The 19012-nt window shown below is 35.6% G+C and overlaps 2 protein-coding genes across 2 annotated transcripts; one reads left to right on the top strand and one right to left on the bottom strand.

Annotated features, from left to right (window-relative positions):
- Nucleotides 1-518: 518 nt before the first annotated feature.
- On the top strand, nucleotides 519-10690 carry LOC100779773 (general transcription factor IIE subunit 1). The gene is made up of 11 exons (XM_003527086.5): nucleotides 519-798; nucleotides 944-1066; nucleotides 1441-1561; nucleotides 2998-3126; nucleotides 3310-3419; nucleotides 3510-3693; nucleotides 5287-5481; nucleotides 7546-7782; nucleotides 7918-8113; nucleotides 10215-10325; nucleotides 10411-10690. Exons 1-10 carry the CDS (start codon nucleotides 779-781, stop codon nucleotides 10307-10309), a joined length of 1410 nt encoding a protein of 469 aa, XP_003527134.1. The 5' UTR covers nucleotides 519-778; the 3' UTR covers nucleotides 10310-10325; nucleotides 10411-10690.
- Nucleotides 10691-15090: 4400 nt separating this feature from the next.
- Nucleotides 15091-15654, bottom strand: LOC113001862 (uncharacterized). Its single transcript, XM_026128730.1, has one exon. It carries the CDS (start codon nucleotides 15652-15654, stop codon nucleotides 15091-15093), a length of 564 nt encoding a protein of 187 aa, XP_025984515.1.
- Between the last annotated feature and the right edge of the window lie 3358 nt (nucleotides 15655-19012).

The following is a 19012-nucleotide window of genomic DNA, read 5'->3' as shown; positions in this document are numbered from 1 at the left end:
ATTTTTTCTTATTGATTTATAAGCTTTATTTTTAAACATAACTTAAATGTATGATTATTATTTTTATTTTTAATAAAATAATAAAATTTATCATTTATCCTTTTATTTGAAATTAAATTTTTTATTTTAATAAAACTCTTACTTTTCATTTGTTAACTAAAAAAATATATTCAGATTACCTTAAATAAGTTTTGCATACATGAAATAATAAGTCATTTCCAGATTATTAACTAGCTAAAAATTTATTTTTTATCAAATACTTATTTGATAATTAATACGACACATCATTATTATCACGTTGTCATTGAAAGTGACGAGGTAACAATGAGATCTCTATGTCTATAAGAAGACATCGTGATGACATGATAACTTTGAATGACCACAACAATGATAAAGTGAAATTGATTTTTTTTAAATATTTGATTGAAATAAAAAACGAATGTGAGATAATAATTTTAAAATAACACATTTAATTAAGCTAATTAATTTCTCACCCATCATCTTAGCGGAAATGAATTTCACTATTTATCCATTATTTTATTGTGCTATGTGAAAAGCCCTCCCTCCCATCAAGCAGGTTTCTTGTCTTCCGGTTTCTGGTAGATCACCACTTGGGTTGGGAGAAAAGAACAGACAATGGAAGCGAGTTGAGAGCTACCTCGGTTGAACATCATCGAATCGAATAATCACTTTTACACATGACTTATCCTTCTATTCCGATTTAAGCCCCTAAACGAACTATCGAAGCCACTTCAAAAACTACTCTTAGATTGCTTCGATGGTCGATCACTACAACAAGTACGGCTTTCTCTTCCAATTCAATCCCAGATTTTCAAAAACTCTGCGATTTCTTCATCAAATAATCAATAATAACAATAGACACTAACAATAAAAATAAAACACGGAAAATTGGATTTTTATTTATTGATTTATTTTGGTGTAGGCTGGTTAAACTAGCGGCGAGGGCTTTCTACGATGATCTAACGAGTAAAGGAGAGAATCAACCCAAATCGGGAAGGAGTGATAACAGAGGAATCGCTGTGGTGATTCTCGACGCTCTCACAAGGTTTGCTCTCACTTCAATTATTCTTGATTTTGATTGCAGAATAACTTATAGCAAAGGAATGATTAATGAATGGAAATGATTCGAGTTTTTAAGTGAAAAATTGAGGGAATAGTTATGCATAAACGTCGGGGCATGAAAGGGTTATTGTATGTGGCTATGTGCATTGCCTCTTAGTTTGATAGGGGTAGATCAGTGTGCAGTGAAGCTGGGGCTGTTTGTTGAGTATAATTGAAGTGTGGATTTGAGATTTGAGCTTTTTGGAGAATCTGGAATCTCGTGCACAGTTGGATTTTCGTGACTTCTGAAAGAATTTTGGGTTCATTGCTTTGATTGTTTGGGTTTATTATTGTTGGTATTTTGTGAATTCTGTTCAGGCGACAATGGGTCCGAGAAGAAGACTTGGCAAAAGATCTCAAATTACACACAAAACAGCTTCGCCGAACTCTCCGGTTTTTTGAAGAGGAGAAGATCATTACTCGAGAATATAGGAGAGAGGTAACTATTGGGTGGTTCTGTCTGTGCATTACATTGGTGCTATTTTTATGAATTTCACTGGTTTATATGCATATGCAAATGGGTGTTTCTGAACTATACAAATAAAATGGGATTGAACCTAGTAATTAAAGCCTGTAATTACTAGGTACACAGCTGTCATATATCCAAGGAAACAAATAATATTTACTTGGGTAAAATAAGGAAACAGAGGATATTTCAACACTCCTCAAGCCGGTACATATATTGTATTCACCAAGCTTGTTGTATATATAAGCTATCCCTGGGCCTCTGAGTGATTTGTTGAAAATATCTGCTCATTAGAATTCACAAAGGATGTAACAATCTCACTGAAGTGTTGTTACAAATATTAAATATCAATGTTTGTTGTAGTAATAAAATCCTTGAGAATTTGGTCTTTAACTGAGCACAATGGCATTGTACGATTCATGTAACCGATCTCACCTGGTGCCTAGTGGGATAAGTTTTTTGCTGTTGTTTGTTGTTGTAGCATAGTAGTGTTGTCCAGTAATTTCTAATCTGTTGTATCTTCACATCCATGCAATTTGTGCTCATAGGCAGATTTTAAATTTCGATATAATAAGATTTTATGTTCCCTGAACTGCCAATAAAACTTATTTTAGTGTCAAAGTCCATAACATATGGATTGTGGATATTGTCTATTCATTTCCTCATGCCCTTTGTTCCTGTCCCATGACTTGATACTCCAAATCCCATGACTTGAAGCCTTCATCAGTCCTTTATTCTGCCTCTGAAATTTTGATTATTTGTTTAATGATTCTTATCCTAGAATTATGATTCTCCAGTCACTTATTTGAACCTTTTGTTTAGATCACTTGGTAGTGTTTTGTTAGGATCCTATTGCAATGGGTTTAACTTGAGTCCCACATTGGAAGTATGAGATTCTAGTTTGGGGTTTTGATAGGGACTTGGCATTATTGGGTGCTTAAGTCCCACATTGAATCAAAGTAGTATGGGATGCTTGGTGGAGTACTTAAGTGGCTTGGTTCTTACCCATTGATAGTTAGATTTTAAGGGAGGGTTTCCTAAGTGCTTGGGTGCTTATCAGGTTTATAGGGCCTTGGTCTCTCGATCTACAACAACTAGCTTTTGCCGTGTAGTTCTCCCAAGGTTCTTATCAGTTGTTCTAACCAGGATAGTTGCTGTGCTTATATTAAAATCTTTGGGCATCTTTGTCAGTTTTTGTTGATATTTCAGCTAGGCTATTTTAAACTATTCAGAGGTTTCCCTCGCACAAGTTTTCATTTGGTTGTCTCTGTTAGAATTTTCTTCTGTTAATGTTTGTTCAGTTTTATTATTTTTCCTTGTTAGGTTTGAAGTTTTAGAATGTTAGCTATCAATGATGTAAATAGTCATGCTCTTATTTTCTTATGTTCTCTGTTATCTGATTTTACCAGACAGCAAAAGGAGCAAAAATGTATAGTGCTGCTACAGCTGCTACAGTTGATGTTCAGCTGACTGGAAAAGAGGGAGAAGAAAAGGTCAAGTTGCACACGCACTCTTACTGTTGTCTAGATTATGCACAGGTCCATTTCTTCCCACTATATATTTCTATGAATGTTACTCTTCCATGCTGCTTGTGGTTTTGTTTCCGAGAGAAGGGGAAATCAATTTTATTGTGTGCTTTCTTGTCATGGCTTTTGAGTCAGTTATCAACTACACTATGGCTCCTCCATATGTAGAAATTCTTATGTTGAAGTTTGTTGCAGATATATGATGTGGTTAGGTACAGAATACATCGCATGAAAAAGCTGCTGAAAGATGAATTGGACAACAAGAACACAATTGAGGAATATATCTGTACAAAATGTGGAAAAAGGTTTCAGTAATCCATTATAAATACAAATTTATTTCAATATCAATATTTGTTATATGCTTCCTTAATACTTAGGGATTTGAATTCTTTTAGATATAATGCTCTGGATGCATTGCGATTAGTATCTTTTGAAGATGATGACTTCCATTGTGAAAGTTGTAATGGAAAACTTGAGGTAGAAAATGACAAATTTGTTGCTCAAGAAGGGGGTGATGGAGATGAAAATGCAAGAAGACGGCGCCATGAAAAGTTAAAAGACATGCTTCAGAAGATGGAGGTCTTTTATGATTTTACTATGCTATTTGTTTCTTTTTTGGGCTTCATATTATGGATCCTTTTGTTTAAGATTTGTTATTCTTAGTCATGGTTATCACTGCCATTTGCTAGAACTGAGAAATTTGTGTCATTACTCATTTGGGCTTATAGGGTAAGGACACACATTTATGAATAAAAAATGCTGAGAGGTTAACATAATCTTGTTGAAAAATCTATTGGCTGTTCAGCTTTTGTCCTGTTTCCTAATCCTATGCTGATCTAAGTTTAAGGAAACCATCAAGACTTTTTTTAGTTTATTGTGAGCAGAGATTTAGGAGCAGCAATTAGTTTGATATCCCAATCATATCAATTGCTAATATTTGATGAATATGTTGTTCATATGTCTTCTTAGACTATTTAATACATATTTTGATGTATCACATACCACTCACATAAACAGCATATTGACAATGACATATATGTATGTTTAACTGATCAATAATGTCAAAACAAAATCCTTTTATAGGTATAGAATGGAAGGATATACCAAACCTTTTTTTTTTCTTTTTCTTTTAAGTATGCCAAACCATTTTTTCCCTTGAAGTTGAAGGTGGTGATTGCAGGGATCATTTGCATGCTTTATCTCTCGGTTTCTTTGATAGGGACCTAGGTATTATGGGATGCTCGATGGAGTATTTAAGTACTTGGTTCTTCCCCCTTAACAGCTAGCTTTTAAGGGTGGGTTTCCCAAGTGCTTATCAATTAATTTCCAAGCTGGTTTTCGGTGTTATGGAAAGGGCAACCTGAGGAAGATTTTGACCGATGGAGGGTTCTGACCAATAAGGAAATTGAGTAAAGTACCATTGAATGAAGTGTCGTAGAGTGTGAGCCGCCGAAACGTCGACCTCAAGGGCAGTGCTATGTTTGGGACCTAGGTATTATGGGATGCCTAAGTCTCTTGTCGAGTTGGGATGCTTGATGGAGTATATAAGTGTTTGGTTCTCCCCCCTTAAAATCTAGCTTTTAAGGGTGGATTCCTCAAGTGCTTATCAATTTGTATGATAGGGACCTAGGTATTATGGGGTGCCTAAGTCCCACATCGAGTTGGGATGCTCGATGGAGTATTTAAGTGCTTGGTTCTCCTCTCCCCCCTTAACAACTAGCTTTTAAGGGCGGGTTCTCCTAGTGCTTAAGTGCTTATCAATTGGTATCAGAGCCTATCCTAATCCATTGGTAGGCCACTTGTGTTTATCATGATCCAGGCGAGTAGCCTTGAGCACGAGGGGGGGGAGTGTTGGAAAGCCACCTTAATTGCGGTCAGCCCTAGCTGCTTAGGGGGGAGAACCAAGGACTTAAATACTCCCTCAAGCATCCCCACTCGATGTGGAACTTAGTCACCCTGTAATACCTAGGTCCCTACCATTCTTTCGATGCTAAAATAAGATGTGCATGATTCACCCACTGACATATGTTTCTGGGCATAGTATAATTGAAATATAAACGACAGTGGAAAATAGGATGTGTAATGGCATGCTAATGGTCATAGGTACAACACCTGAATCCTTATTTCAGGTTCTTAAACTGTCATCTGATAGTATGTTTAAACTGGTTGTAGGCACAGCTGAAGCCTTTGATGGACCAACTCAGCCGGGTGAAAGATTTGCCTGTTCCAGAATTTGGCAGTCTTCTAGCGTGGGAAGCTCGAGCTAGTGCTATGGGGCGTGCAGCCAACGGAGATATGTCTGGTGATTCTAAAATGTCTCAGCTTGGATATAATGGAGCACCAATGCCTTATAGTGGAGATACTAAGGTAAGAGTTTCCTGTTTTATGGATTATCATTTATTGCATGTAAATAAACTATGCAGTTAGAGCCTTGCTAATTATTCTTATTATTCTTCTTTCTTATTATTTTTGTTTTATCTTGCTTTCTAGAGGATATCTTATCCTCCACATAATTATGCTTTCCCTTCTTTTTCTCTCATAATTTTTTCATATGTAATTGAAAGAATAAAATTTCTGAAAATTATATCTGATAAACAGTATGGTGTAAGTATGTACATTATACAGACCTATATCAATGCTAACTTGCCTAAGTTATGGCTGTGCATACATCTAAGGAAACTAATAGGAAATATATCCATCCTACAAATGTGTCCTACTAATACTACAATAATTGCATAATTATTCGTTTTATATACATCACTTCCCTCCAAGATAGTGAATAGATGTCTATGTTATTGATGTCTTGCAGTCTCTCTGTTGGTAGCCTCTTAATCAGCACATCTGCTATCTAAAGTCTTTATATGAAGTAGTAACCAATTCACTATCCAAATTCTCCTTGGTGAAGTGACGAACAATCTCATTGTCTTTTATTCCTTCTCTTTAACTAGATTATGAGCAATGCTAATTGTAATTTATTATTATAGTACAGCTCCATAGGCCTTCTTACTTTATCCTAAGACTGTCTAATAAATTTCAACAAAAAGCAGTTCCCAAAACTCTTGTTCCATAGCTCAAAATTCTGACTGAGCTTGGGTCAACAACCACAATTTGTTTCTTACTCCTCCATGTTACTAAATTTCCACCAAAAGAATACAATACCTAGAAGTTGATCCACATTCAATAATTAATGTTGCATAATCAGCATTTGTATACCCTCCATGCAATGCTATTAAACTTGAATCGGTGATCGACTCAGTTGAGGTACTGGTTCAATGGTCACTTGTTCAACCTGTAGTCCTTATTGAATAAATTAACTTAGCACCAACACTATCACCTCATTGATCCATGTAATAGAAATTCAGCAAAGTTATGGTCACTGGTTCAACCTGTGAGTCCATAGTTGAATAAATTACCTTAGCACCAACACTATCACCTCATTGATCCATGCCATAGAAATTCAGCAAAGTTTTACATAAAAATTAGCTGCCAATTGCTTAACACAACCCTCTTTAGTTTTAAATCTGAGCTTTGGAACCGACTATGTACAGATTAGTAGCAAAGCACAACATAGGCAGGTTTATATTGTGTGTGGATGTGTAGAAAAAATGTGATCTGAATTCATAGGTAAATCTAATAGTGTATAAACAGATCTGTCCATTAGATTTTGTATATGTAGCATTACTCTAATGAAGTACTCCTTCTGTCCCATAATATTTATTAGAGTATGTTTTTGTATAACTGTGAAAACAGTTTTGTAATATGTTTGTAAGGGCTGTTAGCTTTTGCTAACAGCACCTCTCTAGTGTTAGAAAGCTGGTAATATGTTTGTAAGGGCTGTTAGCTTCTGCCAACAACACCTCACTGGTGTTAGTTTCTGTTATAGTTAGTTCAGAGGTTCAGAGGTCTATATATACCTCTTTTGTAACTATTACTTTTCAGATTGGAATACTATCAGTTCTTTCTCTAAATTTTCTCTCTTACTTTCTCTCACTTTATCAAAGAATATTTGTTGTCCTAGGTTTGTTTACACAGACCAAGAAACACTAATAAATGGATGAAAGAGAGTGACAATTTTACAAAATTAACCTTATCATTTTTAATTCATTTATAGTTTTTGGTGCTCATCATTAATATTATAAGGAATATAAGTGAAAATATTACATCGAAAAACTAAAATGACAATAATTTTGGGACTTATTTTTTCTTCTTACACGACAATTATTATGGGACGGAGGGATTATATCCTTATCAGCAGTTTAATTTGACACTTATGTTGCTGTCTCAAAAATAAGTGATACATGAATAAATATGAAGGGTGATGCCTGGTTGCTCTGAAGTATTTTATAATGGATCTTTTATATGAATTTTAAATTTAGGCACTGAGCATCATTAACCTAAAATGCCTTGTAATCCACTGCTGAATTTTAACAGGTTGTGGTGGACTTCAATGGGACTGAAGACATAAAGGATGTTAAGTCTGAAACTGGAAGTGCATCTCTAAAGGTTTTGCCACCATGGATGATTAAATCAGGGATGGTTCTTACAAAGGAACAACGTGGAGAGGCGAAGGAGGAAATAAAGATGGATGGGACTTCAACTTCCTCATCAGCACAGTACTTGGACGACAAGAAATCAACAGTTGACCATGATGATAAGAAAAATATACAGGCATATACTATATGATGAGCAATTTTCTTTTTCTTTTATCTTCTGTCTTTTTCACTTCAGTTCCTTGCTCTTTCTATCTGAAGGTTCTGAAACTTTTATCCACTAAGGATCTGGGTTTTTTGTGTATTTTTATAGGATGAGTATATTAAAGCTTATTATGCTGCTTTGCTTAAACAACAACATGAATTGGAAGCTGCTAGTAAACAAGAATTGCCAAATACACTCACTGCAAATGATCCTTCTAGCAGTGCTTCTAATCGTCAAGTTGGCATGAAATCAAAACTTGAGGAAGATGATGATGGTACTGAATGGGAGGAGGCTCCAGTTGCAGGTAATTTGTGTCTTTCCAATGTTATTAGAGCACACCTTGGATCGATAAAGTTTATATGTGCATTTTACAAATGTATGCTTGGTAAAAACAAAAAGAATATTTTTACATTGTGTAATTTCTTGACTGTTTTATTATATAGTTGATTGAAAATTTGATTCTATTGATTGAAACTATACTTTATATTTTCCCAAATGTACCAAAAAAAAACCCTATCCTTTTGCGCTTAATACGGATCTTATCACCTTATATTCATGTTTAGATTTTAAGCCTTTATCCTATTCCTATGTGTCAATTTAAGATTATTAGACACTACAAATGACAACCACAATGACAGAATAATAGTGTTATCCAGCATTTCAACTTCAAAATTTGGAGGACAGTTCTCTGTATTTGGAATGTTATTTTATTGTACCTCTTTTTATAAACTTTATATATTAGTTTTAAATCCTTATTAAAGAACAGGCCATGGTTGGTTACTTTGTCAATGTTCTAATCCATGTTCTCAGGGTCAACCAAAGAACTAATAGCTAGTTAATTGGCTTTCTTTGAATCAATTGGTTACCAATCTTTTCATGGTTTGAACTTTGGATCACATTCATCTGGCTGGTGTTAGATGGACTTGTATAATAGTAGCTGGTTTTCTAAACCATTTTAACCCAGCCAGTGTGGTCCAGCTTACAAAAATTTGGTGGGAATTCTAAACACTAATAAATCATGTAAGGGGATGCATTGCTGTAATTTTCTGTGACTTTGTTTTATCGGGCTGTCTAAATTGTTAAGACACTTTTAGGTTGTCTTTGGTAGAGGGGGGAAGGAGAGAAATTGAGAAGAAATAGGGTGGGTCCTACGTGGGTCTCACACCTTCTACACTCTACTTTAATTCAAATATCTCTCTTCTATTTCCATCTTCTCTGTTTCCATCCTCTCAACCAGACGCACTAATAAGGATGGGAGTGGCAAAATTTAGAAGAATCTTTTCTGTTTTTGGACAAAAGAGACTTTGCTAATCCAATTGAGGACCAATTTTAAGGCTTGCATTCATGAATTATTATATGGAAAATTGGATGTGTCAAAGAGTATCAATTTTCTGAACTCGTAAATGTGAAAATTAAATGTTCCTATTGGGGTTAGGGTTACTATTATGTTTAGTTTTGATTATTAGTTTTGGGGTTGAAAAGTTATCAAAGTGACATTGCCAGTTGCAACATTGGCATGGTGTAATGGCAATGATGGCTATGGTAAAGAAAGGCAAGAGGAGGAAAACTTAATATCTAACAAATAGGCATGATGTAATACAATCCTTGTTGATGGTTGATTAGAGGTGGCAAGACAGTTGTAGTGGTAGCTACGGATGATGATTGCAGTAGAGTTGACAACAACTGTAATTATAGGTTGACATGGATCAAAGTATACATGTTGAAAAATAATAATTTGTATGGTGAGAATCTAAAGAATTTCCCATGTTTTACGTGTGAAATTGATTTTTAAACATAAATATGTTTTTAGTCCATCTAAATATAAAATAATGAAAGCAAACAGGAGAGTGTTCTTCACCTTTAATGTTAATTACCCTTAAATAAGATTTTAGTTATGCATATTGCAGTACAAAATGTTAAATTATGCGGTAAGATGCTTGATTAAACTAATAAATTATTAGGACAAAAAAGTGCATTTGATTAAAAAGATTATAAAATTAGTTTGGAGAGATAATTGTATGATGAAAATTGAAAATAGATGTTAGTATAATTCCTCAATATTAAAATGGTTTTTTCATCATCTGTGTAATTATAACCTCAAGCAAAGTAATGTAATTTACTCTGAATTATATTATAATTTCTTCTCTTTCCTCGTCTCCATGCCAAGAAATCATATATTCTAGAGCCAAATGTTAAAATGTCGATGATGGGGCTATCTATAGCAGCTTGTTTATTGTTTCCCCTATCACATATTCCAGAATCACTGTCACCAGAAGCTCTAACATTGACTGTCCCCGTCCAAATTTCTTTTTTTTTCTGAATTTTTACTCCCCTGCACTTTTATCTTAGTATACAATATGCTGGTTTTGTTTTACACATTTGTTTATCTGGGTGCTTTCATACAGGTATTGGAAATGAAAATTACAAGGTCGATTTGAATGTTGAAGCTGATGATACTCCAGCTGATGACGATGAAGAAGTGGACTGGGAGGAAGGTTGATGAAAAGAACAGTAAGGTGAGGACTCATACTGCAATCATGCTTCTGCAAAATAATGTGTATCCTAATCCCTTTAATTTGGTTCATCAATCTTCTATTTCAGGTTCACAAAATATAATTTTTGATGGCATATACTTATATTCAACAAATGGCAGCAGTTATATGACTGATGTCTCCTCACAATAATGCTACTATTCAGTTATATTTCCGGCGGCCTCAACGGTGGGAAACTCGATTACAATATATATTTTTTCTACCAGAAGTTTAATTTGGTGTTTCTGGGGGAAGTAAAATCTAATGCTTTGTTGTACTACTGAATGCGTGCTACAATGGCTTTCTTTGTAAGGCATCACTTATCCAATTGAATTAGTTTACCAATGCAATAATCGTTGCCATACACATTTAAATAATGCATGGTAAGATTTTTTATTTTTTTTTTCATTCCTGGAGAAGTTGTCTTATTTCATTCCTGGTAGCCAAAACTGTATTTAGCATGCCTGATTTGCCGCGTTAGTCCGGATCTCATGGTGTATAATTTAAAAAATAAACACCAAATGTGTGAATTATTTGGCGTGAGTATAAAGTTGTATTAAGTATTTTATCGTTCACTGTCATCTTATTCAATTTAGAATATGATTGTCTTGTGAAGCCTAAATTATGAAATTGACATTTTGAAGTTTTAGTTTCCTTTACTTTTCAACTAAAAAAAAGTTTATATTAAATAAAATTTATAAAACATTCATTTATAAAAAAAAAATAAGATTTACAAAATATTCATTTCTATTGGAGATTATGGATGGGTTTTGGATCCTTTTAACTGCATGGTTGTGATACGTTTACATTGATTTTTTTATTCATTGAAAATAAAGAAAACCAACAAGATCATCCTAAACTATCCTGAAGAAGGATAGTTTGTAAGCGAGGAGAAGATTGGTTCCACATAACAAAATCAGAATCTTGTCTTCTTCTGTTTTGTGAATGAGGGGCAAAGTCCTAAAAGAGCCACTAAAAATCGCACAAAAACACAATAGAACTTACATATGCCATAATAACGCTAGAAATAAATTTAGGAATGATCTCAAATTCTAAGTTGTCAAAAGGCATTTATATCTTAAGACAAATTGAAACTCCTAATTATTTTGATTAGATGCAAATAAATACAAATGTTAATGCGACATTAGAATATACTTTGCAAGTATGTGTTTGAAGTATCAAATGATAGTTAGCTAAAGTCATGATTTAATACAACATTTAAGAGATGACATTTAAGACTGTGTCTGAAATCCCTTTTGCAAAAACATTCTCCTAGGATCTGTAGAATTATATAAAGAATAAATAAAGTTCAAGATTTGAAAGTTGTGAATCTTCATTAAAGAAATGAAACTCTCATGTATCTCAGTGTGAGTTTACAATATAATATATATAGACAGTGCAAGACGTAACCGTATGAGAAACTACCCCTAAAAATATGGCACGTAAATGACAGCATGCATAACTCTAGGAACTAACATTGAAACATTCAAAAAACTGCTAACTATGAATATTCTCTATTAGCCCCCCACAAGCAAAAGGTCGGGACGAACTTGAAGCTTGGAACGTAAGAGATTCATCCTTTCCTTTGATAAAGGCTTGGTGAAGATATCGGCCATTTGGTCCACCTAGGAGACATATGAAACGTGCAGTGGCTTAGAGTCAACAAGGTCTCGAATGAAATGAAAGTCCAAGGCAATATGCTTTGACCTTGTATGAATGACTGGGTTCTTTGTCATGAAGATGGCTCCAACATTGTCACATAACATTCGTGGAGGATGGGGCAGTGTTGCATGAAGTTCTTGCAGGAATTGATTTATCCATAGAAGCTCAGCGAAAGTATAAGCCATTGATTGATATTCAGCTTCGGTGCTAGACCGTGCAACTACATGCTGCTTCTTTGAAGTCCAGCTAATAAGGTTTGATCCATGAAATATGGCGTAGCCATATTGTGACCTGCTATCTTCAATGTCGAAGAGCCATCCTGCATTAGAGTATGCTAAAAGTGAAGAAGCATTTGTGGGTTGGTAATGAAGACAGTGGTTGGATGTACCCTTTAAATACCGTAGGATACGCTTGGTTGCTTGCCAATGGAGTTCAGTGGGAGAATGCATGAACTGGCAAACCCGATTTACAACGTAGGCAATATCTGGGCGAGTGATGGTGACATATTGGATAGAACCAACTATTTGTTGAAAAAGGGTTGGATCATGACATGGGGTTCCTTGACATGTAAGATGAGAACCTGGAACAGAAGGTGTATAAATTGGAGCAGCCTCGGTCATATTACTGCGGCAAAGGATATCATGAATATATTTCTCTTTTGATACAGTTGCACCATCCTTAGTCCTTCAAATTTGGATAGCCAAAAAGTAGTGCAGGTTACCAAGGTCCTTTAGTGCAAAGGCTACATGGAGTTGAGTGATAAATTGCTGAATTTTTGCTGCATGGGTACCAATGGTGATCAAGTCATCCACGTACACTAGGATGTAGAGAAGACAACCTCTAGAAGAGTGAACAAAGAGGGAAGTATCAAATTTGCATGCAGTAAAGCCGTGGGTGACAAGGAAGTGCTTGAGTTTATTGAACCATGCACGTGGGGATTGCTTAAGCCCATAAATGGCCTTGTGTAAGCGACATACATGAGATGGTTTGGTAGGATCTTCAAAACCTGGTGGTTGTTGCATGTACACAGTTTCAGTCAAGTCGCCATTGAGGAATGTGTTGTTGATGTCAAGTTGTCTCATACACCAACCATTGGAAAGGGCAAGTGAAATGACCAACTAGATTGTAGTTGGCTTAATAACGGGGCTGAACGTGTCAAAATAGTCAATACCATGTTCCTGACTATAACCCTGAGCAACCAAGCGTGCCTTATGACGCTCAATAAAACCATCTGATCTTTGTTTAATACGAAAAATCCACTTGTAACCCACAAGGTTCACATGGGGAGGACGTGGGACAAGAGACCACGTTTTGTTATTGAGTAGGGCACAAAATTCATTGGACATTGCATGTTGTCAGTAGGAATGTTGCATGGCTTGTTGATACATGCGGGGTTCAACAGTGGGAGAAGAAATAATGGTAGCCGAAAATGTTTTTGGCTTGAGGGAGTTTGTACGAGCTCATGTGACCATAGGATTGGTTGTGTTTTCAGCAGGCCGAAAGTGAGATTGTGAAGGTTGAGTGTGTTTTGCACGTGAGTTAGTTGTGGGTTGTTGGTATGAAGGAGTGATAGGTGTTTGTGTGTTAGGTACAGTAGAGGGAGAGGGTGAAAGTGGTGGGGTCGGTGGAGTAGTTATAGTGGGAACTACTGTGACTTGTTCAAGGAGATGTAGGGTCGTGGCAAGGTGAATTGGTGGTGTAGTAGAGTGTACAGGTGGCGGTTGGGTGGCATAGGGAAAGACGGTTTCATTGAAAATAACGTGACGGTAGATGTATATTCTTAAAGTGGGTCTGTGAAAACATAAATACCCCTTATGTGAAGTGTTGTACCCTAAAAGCACACATGGTAAGGAGCGGAAATCCATTTTGTATTGGTGATAAGGACGAAGGAATGGGTAACACAAGCAACCAAAGGTTTTGAGAAAGCTATAATCAGGAGGTTGGTGATATAGCTTTTGATAGGGGGATTGGAAAGTAAGTAATGGTGTGATGGTACGGTTATGGAGGTAGGTTGGGTTTTAAAAACATGTTCCCAGAAAGTGAAAGGAAGAGATGATTGGGATAAGAGGGTAAGACCTTTCTCAACAATAATACGATTATGGTGCTCAGCGACACCATTTTGTTCCTGGGTATATGGGCATGAAATGCGGTGATTAATGCCATGTTTTTGCAGGAATTATGAAACATTGTGATATTCACCTCCCCAGTTAGATTGTAGAGACTTAATGTGGCAATTGAATTGAGTCTTAACCATTTTTTGAAATTGCACAAATGTATTATAGACTTGTGATTTGTTAGAGAGAAAATAAATCCATATAAATTTTGTGCAATCATCAATAAAAAGAATGAATTAACGATTTCCATTGATTGATAAATGTGGGGATGGCCCCCAAACATCAAAATACAAGAGTTCGAATGGTTTGGCAGATGCAACATGAGATGTTGGGAGATGAGAATGGTGACTTTTCCCTTGTTCGCAAGGTTCACACACATCTGGAAATTTATTACTTGAGATTGGTAGTTGAAAAAAAGAAATGAGGCGCCTTAAGAGAGTCTCATGTGGATGAGCCAAACGTTGATGCCAACCATGGAGTGTGGTACGCACAACAGTGAAAGCAAGGGTTGAAACTGAAGCTTTATTGTGGAAAGGTAGTCGATATAGACCATTGTTAATGTCTCCTTGGAGCAGAGTTTTTCCCTGAAAATTCTTGACATTACAATGAGTGGACCAAAATTCAAGGACAACATTATTATCACGTGTAAGTTGTGAGATGCTTAGAAGATTTTTTGTTAAGTGAGGGACCACAAATACAAAAGGTAATTTGAGAGGAGGTAAAGAAGATGAGCCAACATGGGTGATAGATAAATGTGTATTGTTTCCAACCTTGAGCTTGTCATCACCACTATATTCATTTGCGATGGAAAGCTTATGCAGATCAGGAGTTACATGATCGGCTGCACCTGAGTCAAAGTACCAGGAGGGGTCCATGACGGATTAGGAGGTTCCAGATTCGGCAACATGTGCTTGATGTGATGAAATTCATGGATTGGGATGCCTAGAGGGGTAATCTGTATGGTTATTACGCTGCTAGCAATCAATGGCTTCATGTCCTGGTTTGTTACATATTTGGCATGTAGGACGCCTGTGGCGATTGTCATAGGAATGGTTTTGAAATGAACCAGAGTTGTTGGACTGAGTGTTGTTTGGTGCAGGTCTGGTCGAACAATGTGTGGCAGTGTATGCAGTGGGAGTAGGTAAAAGAGGAGGGACTTGAGAGGGTAGGGTTACGGGTGTAGCGTGACGTGCATGGTCTTGTTCCAAGCGGGCCTCTTCTTGAAGAAGCAGGCCAGCAAGATCATCAACTGAGGCATAAGCATCCTTCATCATAAAGGCAATGGAAAAATGACCATAAGAAGAGTCTAGGCCACTCAAGAGATAACCAACAAGATCCTCATCTGATATGGGGTGAAGATTTTCAGCAAGGGAATCTGCAATGGAGAGTTTATGCTTAATATACTCAATCATCGAAAGAGAACCTTTGTTAAGGGTTTGGAGTTGAGCTTTTAGAGCCATACGATGAGCTCTGGTTTGGGCTTGAAAGGTTTTATCAATGGCAGTCCATTCCATGTGAGAAGATGATGCACGGACCATGATGGAGAGAGCCCTCTCAGACAGTGTGAACTTGATCCAAAGAAGAACAAGGCGATCTTTCTTTTTCCACAGAAGAAATCTGGGTTGGGTTCCGGTATTGAAACACCATCGAAGGTTGTAGTGATGCGTGTCTCACTCGGAGGTGCAAGAGAAAGGATGAAAGACTCAAGTTCAAAGGTCTCAAGAGCAGAAATTATTGTGGATCTCCACCGTGAATAGTTGTCTCTGTCTAATTTTATGGTAATGGGTGGATGTTGAAGGCTTAGGTTGGAGGTGTTGTTATTAGCAAGTGTCAAGAGAGAAGAGCTTGAGTTGGCCATGGATGAAGATGAACGTGAAAAAAAAAAATTGTGGCTCTGGATACCATAAAGAAATGAAACTCTCATGTATCTTAGTGTGAGTTTACAATACAATATATATAGAAAGTGCAAGACGTAACCGTATGAGAAACTACCCCTACAAATATGGCACGTAAATGACAGCATGCACAACTCTAGGAACTAACATTGAAACATTCAAAAAATTGCTAACTACGAATATTCTCTATTATTCATCAATAGACATGTTTTATTGTGTAGACCTGCTTTGACCAAAAGGAAGTGGTTTTCTGCTGAACTGTTCTATAGAAAGCTGATCAAAGTGATTTCACTACACGAAGAAGGACATTCATTTAATGCAAACATTAAATGCTCAAACAACCATAAGCATCAAACACATGCTTAAGTGAATCCATCTGTTGTGAGACAACAGGCACTTAAAGATAAAAGCCTATATATACCAAAGTCTATGAAGAAATGGGTTACAAACCTAAGTGTTCATTTTCAAATTCTTTCTAATAAAAGCTATCTGTAAATTCTTGTAAAGTTTAGAGAAGCCCTCAAAACAACTTGAACTCTTTGAGAGAATAGACTAAGTGCAAAGATTGTATATTTGTCTTTAAGACGCTTATAGAGTTAGTCATTGTGCAAACAAACAACAAATCTATTTGACTTGTATAGAGTCAGCAATGTCTTGATAAGATAAAGAATAATGTGTTGTGTCAAGCTTGGGTAAAGCTTAATTTATAGAATCATAAGTAGCATGACAGAATACTTGTATCTTTGTAAAGATAGTGAAACTTAGTGGTCTGTCAAGACCTAGACGTAATCTTAGTGGTTGAGACAAACTAGTATAAACCTCTATGTCATATGTTTTTGCTTCTCTTCTGCTTTAAATTGACCAAAGTTTTGAATTTGAATTTTTTTAATACTTTGTGTTTTTTACAAAATTTGTGTCGTATGAATCTATTTGTAAAAATATGTTATATGTTTTTATTAAAACTGTCATAAGACGATAACATCATTTTTGGAAGAAAATGATTTAAAAATTATAAAATCATAATTCAACCCCCATTCTTGTGATATTTGTCTTTACAATTTGGTATCAGAGCTTAGCTTCTAAAGGTTTGGCACCTAATAATGTCTAGAAGAAAAGATCATAGTGGTAGATAACAACAACAATAGTCAATTTATTATTGAGGGAACATCCCTCACATGGTCGACAGACTTCACAAGAGAGACTATCCTTATTGGAAAGACAAAATGGAGATGTACATAAAGTCCATTAATTTTAGACTCTAGTTGATTATTACAAATGGAGACATATCCATCCCTAAACCAGAAGCAGAATGGACAGTCACAAACCTTGTTATATTGAAGCTAAATACAAAAGCTCGTTGTAGAAGCAAATAATACAAGAAGAGGGGTTGAATTGTGTTTTCAAAGAAATTTAAATCTTTTTCTAAGACTGAAAACATGTTTATCGTCTGGTATAGATAAACCTAAAAATAGTTAAAGAAGGTTTTGATACAAACTTCATCAGATGATGAGAAAAACAATTTTCTTGGTAAATCAAAACAAGATATAAAATCTAAAATCAAATTCAAACCTTTTGTCAGTTAAAGCAATAAAAGGAAGCACATAAAAAATTATATTGGTTCATCTCAAACTCGAGACTACGTCCAGTTTTTGGCAACCCACCAAGTTTCTACTAATTTATCAAAGTTACAAGTACTTTTCACTATCACTTCTAGCTCTCACACATGCAAGCTCTACCCAAAGCTTGACTTTAACCCAATATTCTTTGTCCTACCAAGTCATTGTTGGTTCTAAACAAATCAACAAGATTTGTAGGAAGTTTGTACAATGACTAATTTGTGATCGTCTTACAGATGGATATATCACTCAACACTTTAGTCTTTTCTCTAAAGGTTTACAAGGTGCTTTGAGAGCTTAGTATGTTTCCAAAAGATAATTCTTATCTTATTTGTTCAAAGCTTCTTCTATTTATAGCATTCATCTTCAAGTATTCATTGTCTTACAACGATTGAATTCTTTACTTTATTCTTTGTCTGAAATCTTGAGTCCATTGAAAAATTTAATACTTGCATTAAATGCACGTCTCTTCTTCATGCAAAATCCATATTGATAGGCTAGCGTGTCTTGTACTTCAGTTGGAAAGTTACTTATTTCATCATAGTAGGTTTGCACCAACAGGGTGCGGCTTTTGATGAGGATCAACGCTTCCAGACTATGAACTTCATTTATTCTTCATAGGACTTTGACAAATTCTAGGAGAACATTTTGTGTATGAAAGAATCTCAAACACGGAATATTAAATGAAGTTTTTAAATGTACTCCATAAATGTTATGCCAAATTTGTCTTATGGATGTATCGTCTGAAAATACAAACGCAAAGGTATAGGTCATGATCTGATAACACATCAAATACAACTTTTACTATTTGAATTTATTTGAATCTAATCAAAATAATTAGGAGTCTACATTCATCTTTAAGACATAAATGTATTTTGACTTAACACTCGTTATACTCTGATTGTGCTTTGTCTAGAAATAAGTACAACAAAATTTGTAGATTGAGGAAAACCAGAGAGATCTGGGACTCATTGAGTATCAACTATGAAGGTATAAACGATGTTCAACTAACAAAAGTTGTCACTTTGACAAGACATTATGAGAGCTTCACCATGAAGGACGAAACGTCTGTGGATGAAATGTTTGGAAGACTTCAAGTTCTTCTAAATGGACTTCAAGTTCTTCTGAATGGGCTTCAAGCTCTAAGACACACTTTCACCAAAGCTCTGATAAATCTGAAGATTTTAGACAACTTTTCGGAGGTGTGAGAACCAAAACTAACAACCATTCAATAGGCTAGAAACCTAAAAACTCTTGCGTGCGATGAATTGTTGGGTATCCTAAAAGTCCACGAAGTCCATCTTCCGAATACAGATCATCTACCCAAAAAAGATTTTGTTGTCCTCAAGTCTAGAGAAACTAACTCCAAAAGAGAAGAAAAGAAG

The sequence above is a fragment of the Glycine max genome, chromosome 6, assembly GCF_000004515.6.
Source record: "Glycine max cultivar Williams 82 chromosome 6, Glycine_max_v4.0, whole genome shotgun sequence".
Taxonomy (NCBI): domain Eukaryota; kingdom Viridiplantae; phylum Streptophyta; class Magnoliopsida; order Fabales; family Fabaceae; genus Glycine; species Glycine max.
The sequence above is the reverse complement of the archived record's forward strand: the minus strand, read 5'-3'. Positions and strand labels throughout refer to the sequence as shown.

Coding starts and splice junctions, on each gene's coding strand:
- LOC100779773 (XM_003527086.5), top strand. CDS start 779: ATGGTCGATCACTACAACAA. Junction 3,420..3,509: donor TGTACAAAATGTGGAAAAAG/GTTTCAGTAATC, acceptor GAATTCTTTTAG/ATATAATGCTCTGGATGCAT. Junction 7,783..7,917: donor ATGATAAGAAAAATATACAG/GCATATACTATA, acceptor GTATTTTTATAG/GATGAGTATATTAAAGCTTA.
- LOC113001862 (XM_026128730.1), bottom strand. CDS start 15,654: ATGGTCCGTGCATCATCTTCTCACATGGAATGGACTGCCATTGATAAA.